A 6,000-nucleotide genomic window follows, 5' to 3' on the forward strand; every position below is an offset into this window, starting at 1 on the left:
AAAAGTTGCGTCCGAGGCCTCAGATGCACAGCCTGCAAGTGAGATGGCAAGCTGCCACAGCTGTCAGGCAGGTGTCCACCCACCTCGCCGGCACCGCGTATCGCACGTAGCCCTTATGAGCAAGCATCAAGTGGCAAGCTGTCCTGGGACTCCTCCAGTTTATGATGGAATACCACACCTGCAGCAAACGTGATCGCATGCACCTGTTCCCACATGAGTAGGCAAGAACACAATGCAGGCCAAACACATTCAGGGCCCTAGTGAAAGAGCAAAATGTCTCAGCTTGCCATCCTTTATTTCCTCTTATTCTTCTTTGGGAGATTCTGAATCAGCTACAAGCTGCTCATTACTTTTTAGCTAAAGTTGCCTTTGAGGTACTTTGTGTTGTTTTTTCAAAGTCCTGCTAATTTCACTTGAAATAGCGCTCTCTCTCTCTCTCTTGCTCTCGCTCTCTATCTTCAATGTTCAAAACAAAACAAAAATACATTTAGGAAAGGGACTGCCAACTAAGCCATTGATGTGGAACCTGTGGCCTGCAATGTCTTGTTAGACTCCAAATCCCATCAGCCCCAACCAGCAAGCCAATAGACAAAGATGATGGGAGCCATAATCCAGCAACATGTGGAGAGATACTGGCTCCCCATGCCTGGGCTATGCTATTGCTTACAACACTTTGCTCTGCTAAAACCTCTAGTTTCGGAGCTGGCTGAAAGGCCACTAGAAATCATTCCAGACACTAAATGGAGATTTACTCTGGGTTGTTGTTTTTTTTAAGTATGTGTTAAGACGAGACTGAATACTGCTGATTAACAGAGATCAGCTGTATTACATCGAGGTATTCTCCTGAAAGGGATTGCCATCTATCTCTATTGCTCCTGTAACGACACAGTTGTTAGCCATCACGTACAATATTTTCACAGCATTGCTCATGCCGTTTGCCTTGGGATCGAGACAGCCTCTTGGAGCTATTTATACAGCAGTGTCACCTTGAGTCTATATCAGAAACATGAAGGTGCTTTGCTTGCCTACAGTGCTGAATTATGTTCTCTGCTGTTGCGACTGGGCAATCCTCAGCTAACCAAAGCAGCAGTGCTTAGGCGGAGGGCAATTTGTCCCCATTTACACCGGACTTTTCTCCATCGCAGGGAAGACACTAAAGGGGGGCGGGATCCTTCCGAGGGACAAAAGGGCCTAGTGCCCTTCTGAAGGTCAGGCAGCTTCCACCCATCTCCTTTGCTGGCTTGGGCTTTTACTCATTGTTTCTACACGATGGCTATCTTTCCATCTCACTTCAGAGTTTCCCATAAGACAGATTCTGCCTTAGAGCAAAGAGAGAGCAAACTGGGCGCTAGGGAAAATGCAGGTCACCAAGAAAGACTCTCTTCTTGAAACCACTACCCCCTGCTTTTACAACAAGGTGCCCGGTTCCAGTCTGAGCCAAGGAACAGGTTAATCCAATAAATTACACACACACACACACACACACACACACATACACTTTACTCCTTCACACCACAACTACCCCTTTCCCTCCTCCCCCTCCCCCTAATCTCTGCAGCCTCATTAAAAGAGCTTTGTAACTGTTTAGGACTGGAACAAACAATCCAGCTACTTTGGAAGGCCCCCTGGGACAGGAGTTAAAACCCTTTCCATCTCAGGCGCTAAAAAAGTCTTCTCAGAGGTTTCTACTTAAGGAGGAGCTTTGGTCTGCAAAATCTCTCTCCTTCCACCCCCACCCCCCATTGTGCATACAAGGGGAGAGAGGCCAGTAATCCAGGCAAGCAACAAGAGAGGGATCTCTGAAATGGCACATGAGAAAGAGAGGCTTGGGCTGTTCAGAAATGACAGCAATATTACCAGAGGAGCACTGGAAGGGGGGGGATCTGCCTTTTGCTGGGAATACTTGTTGATCCTGGTGGGAGGTGACCCACTCTGTTCCTTTCGAGCTTAACACAAGGAGTTGGGAGGAAAGCCCTGTCCCCAGTGTGGCCTGATCAACAGCAAGCGGCTAGTGGCTGCAAGATCATTAGCAGTCTAGTCACACGCTCTTGTCCCCTCCCCCCTCTCCTCCTCCTCCTCCTCCCCCCTCCGCGTTTGATCTTTGCCTGATCCCACTGGAAACACATCCTGGGAAGGAGCTCCAAGGCATGTTCACTACACCTAACTTAACATCAAACCGCACTAAGTAAGGTGATGGCGGAAAGGGAACTGCAAGATGCCAGTTAAGTAAAAACCAGGACAGAATAGAACTGTCCAAGGTCTTGGACGGAGCCTAGACCCAAATGGTCTTTGAACTAGGGCAAGAAAATCAACAGGAAGATGAAGTACGCAAAGTCGTAACTTGACAAGTTTGGAGCAAGTCATCTAACCCTCTTCCCACCATATCCTGACCAGCAACTTCAGAATTGGCTAACGGTTGGGGTAGGCAAGGAGGTGGGGTATGGCCACTGACTGCACCAATATATGTCTCTATGTACCTCCTGTGGATGGAGACCAACACCTGTGGTACCTCTGCCAGGTCACTGACTTGCAGGTTTCCTAGACTCACTTCATAGCCTCCATCTGTGGTTAGTAAATGTATCTTTCCCTTGACCAAAGGAACCTTATCACAGACCAGCACCTCCCCTTTTGTGCTCACTTAAAAGCAATTGCACAGAACTCCGATTCTCCTCCCAAACACCACTTCTCCCTCAACACATCCAGCGGCAGGCAGGTGTGTGTAGTCAGAACTGCAGGAAGTTGATAAATATAAATTTATCAATTTCCCTTTCCCAGCAGAGACACAGCTTGCCAAGAACGTGAGCTTCGGCTAGCACTCCTATTACTCTCCTTTACTATAGTTCCATACAATCTACCCAAGAGACTGCGCAGTCTTCACAGCTGAGCATCCCGTCACCACACCTCCCTGAAAGAAAAGGCATCTCTGGTTCCCCCTAACTATCTCAATCTATCTACGCTCAACTTTTCATTCACCTCGGAGTAACCCTCCCTCTTTCACTTCACCTGCAGGACCTCATATTTGAACAATGCCATTTTAAGAGCGCTTTCCAAAGAGAGCACAGAAATGGTATCACGCTGCCTTGCTGCAAGGCTCCCCAAAGAAATCGGAGCCACGTTTCCCCATCAGGCACAGCCTCATCTGCTGATGTCACTTGAAGACAAGTGGCAGGCTAACAGGTTAGCAGGAAAAGCATGTGACCCCCCTGGCAACAGGACATCTGAAATGGCTCCTAACTGAGGTCTTACATTTGCTGCTAAATTAAACAAATGCAGATTCATTTTCCTATGACACACTGATTCTCACATGTTGTTGCAGGGGTGGTCTGTGCCCACACTGACCTCCCCTAGAATTTCTCAAGACAAACAGCAGAATAAAACTTATTCTGTACTAATTATGACATGAATCTCTTCACAACAGCACACATGAGCCACCTCAGCTGGAAAATCTGTCTAAACCCCGATACCCAACTCTAGACTCTCTCTTTTTTAAACAAGGAGAGTTCAAACAAAAGTCCGCTAAAAGAGCAGGATAAAAGCCCTTTATGGTATATATTAGGAGTAATGGGGTGGACTTCCACAATCAGAAGTACCAATAAACTGATAGAGGAAAAGAGTTATGAGGGCAGGAGAACAAACTTCCTACTTATGGTAGCTCAGCAGAGCCGTTTATTTTGAAAATCAATCTGGAAGAAATACAAGGATCCATTTTGTGGTCTTTGATCTCTATTTGCTTTTCCAAGCCAGGAATTTTGAACTCCGGTCAGCAAACCTGCCTCTACCTAAAGCAAACAGGCCGAAACAGCCACCCCCCCCCCCGCCCCATTTTGCAATGTCAGGAAGGAGAGAGAGAGTGTGTGTGCTGATGCAAGAAGTCAGCGCGCTCCGCTGCCTCCCCGCTCGGCGATCGATGACGACGCAGAGCCTGTGTCGTCTTCACGCCTGGTTTTCCAACTCCTGCTCAACTCCGCAGACAGACAGAAGGGAGGGCAGCCCAGCAGGAACCGTCTGGGCAACGTGCGAGGAAGAGGAGGTCAGACCTGTCCTCCTGGGGGATCCGATCTCGCGCCTCCCTTCTTGCCACAGGCCCCGCGCGCCCCGTTCGCGCGAACGCCAGCAGGGAAAACCTCCACGCCTCGACCCTGCCTCGCTCCCGGCCTTTTGTTGGCAGCCGCAAGCGGCGCAGACACCGCATGTCCGCACCAGCGCGCCAGGGCAAGCCGGAGGCGGCTTGGCGCCGAGGAGCACCGAGGCACCTGGATCTGCCCTCCATTTGCGCCAAGGCAGCTTCCGACACGCGTGCGCGGATTTCTTTCTGGTCCGGCTGACGATCCCCTGAACCCCCGCGAAAGCGCCCTGGCCGCCAAGCGAGCGTGCAGCGAGCAAGGCCACGCGGGGGCAGGAGGAAGGCTTCCCCGCCGCCCCGGATCCGCCCGCCCGCCCCCTGCTTTACCTTGGCGTTCTGGAAATAGAGCAGCGCGGCCAACCCCCAGTGCATCCAAGCGAGCAGAAAGTTCATGATTCCTGGCGCGAGGCAAAGAGGAGCCGGAGTAGCTGGTCGGAGCCGCGCTGGCTCGCTCTCTTGAACTCCTCTTCTTCCTTTTCCTGGGGCCGCTCCGATCAAGGAAAGCGCAGGGGTGGGTTGTGGGGGGGAGGGGGGAGACTTCAGTCTCTGGTTTCACCCGTCCATAAGCCCGGCTCCCTAGGCGCCCGAGACGCAGATTCCCCTCCGCACACCTCTCGGCTCTCTTTTCGGCTTGCAGAAAGGCTCTCGGGGCTCCCTCGCTTCGGATTCGGAGCCTCTCCGCAGGAATCCCACCAGATTCGTCAGAAGGTTCTGAATTGTAACAGATTTCCAGCCGCCCACTCTCACTCTCTCTCTCTCTCCAACCCTCGGTGGCAAGACACCACACGCGAGCGAGCGTGCACTGCACAGGCAGACACACACACACCAAAAAAAGAGAGAGGGGGGGAAGCGAGGAAAGTTTGCGCGAAGTTTCAATGCATTTTCTCTCCCCCGGGTCTCTCTCGAACGCACGCGTGGGCTCGGATCCTGCAGCCGCTGTCGCTGCTTCCAAGCAGAAGTGGTTGGGGGGGGTGTTCTCTCTCTCGTCTTAGCACCACCTTCGGGGCCCGGGATCGCTCAGCCCAGTTCGATTCGGGACTCTCCTCTGCTAGGCGTGAAGAAGAGGAGCAGAAAATGTCCCCCCTCTTTCTTTCCACTTAACCAAAAATTAAAAAATCCAAGTTGCTTAGCGAGGAAAGCGAAACCTCTCAGCCGATCGTGGTGGTGGAATAAATTAATAAGAAAAAAAAGGAATAGCAGATCCTAAATGCGTAGGATATAGGGAAGATCGCTCCTCCTCGCCTGAATCTTTTCTTTCCCGTTCTTCTGTCTTTCTTGCCTTCCTTCCTCTTTTATTTCTTCCCTTTCCTTTCCCGAGGGAGCCTGCACTTTTCTCTCTGTGCGTCCGCGGCTCCCTTTCTCTCTCGATTGAATGTCAGGCAGCAGCAGCAGCAGCAGCGACGCTCTGACTGGCTGGCGCGCTCGGTGAGCTTTGCCTCTCGCGACTCTGCTCGGAAAGAGACTCTTTTTCAGGCTCCGTAGTCCCTCCCTCGCCCTCCTCCTCCGCGCTCCTCCCTCCTCCCCCCCCACTCCCTCCCTACTTATGACACTCCGTACTTGTCACCTGGAATTAAAAAAGACCCTCCTCTTTACCACCGCCCGCCTCCCTCCGCTGCACACGCAGATCCTTCAGCGCATTGAAGGTTGAGCCGGGAATCCGGGATCGAGGCGCATGGAAAGGCTTCCGCGCGCGTCTGTTTCACTCAACGAGTGGAAAGAGCGCAGATGTCCCATTCATTTACGCGAGGGTTTCTGATTGAATTGTGCCAGTGCGGTTATGACCTTCATTATAAAAATGCTAAAAAAACCCACCCCACATTAAGAAATGAAGTACCAAGTCCGTATAGTGACCATGGCGCCTGTTCATAGGTCGGTTG

The 6,000-nt window shown here is 51.5% G+C and overlaps 1 protein-coding gene across 4 annotated transcripts in view; it reads right to left on the reverse strand.

Moving 5' to 3' along the window:
• The window catches only part of VEGFA (vascular endothelial growth factor A), a 30,281-nt gene extending 24,727 nt beyond the window's left edge, over window positions 1-5,554 (reverse strand). For 2 of the 4 annotated variants that reach the window (XM_028724347.2, XM_028724343.2), the window contains exon 1: window positions 4,451-5,550. In XM_028724347.2, the coding sequence (XP_028580180.1) occupies window positions 4,451-4,516 (66 nt within the window). In that variant the 5' untranslated portion in view covers window positions 4,517-5,550. Of the gene's footprint in view, window positions 1-4,450 lie in introns of all 4 variants that reach the window. The other 2 variants (XM_028724348.2, XM_077925669.1) reach the window with 2 other exon arrangements.
• Window positions 5,555-6,000: the final 446 nt, after the last annotated feature.

The sequence above is a fragment of the Podarcis muralis genome, chromosome 3 (assembly GCF_964188315.1).
Source record: "Podarcis muralis chromosome 3, rPodMur119.hap1.1, whole genome shotgun sequence".
In the NCBI taxonomy this organism is placed as follows: Eukaryota; Metazoa; Chordata; class Lepidosauria; order Squamata; family Lacertidae; genus Podarcis; species Podarcis muralis.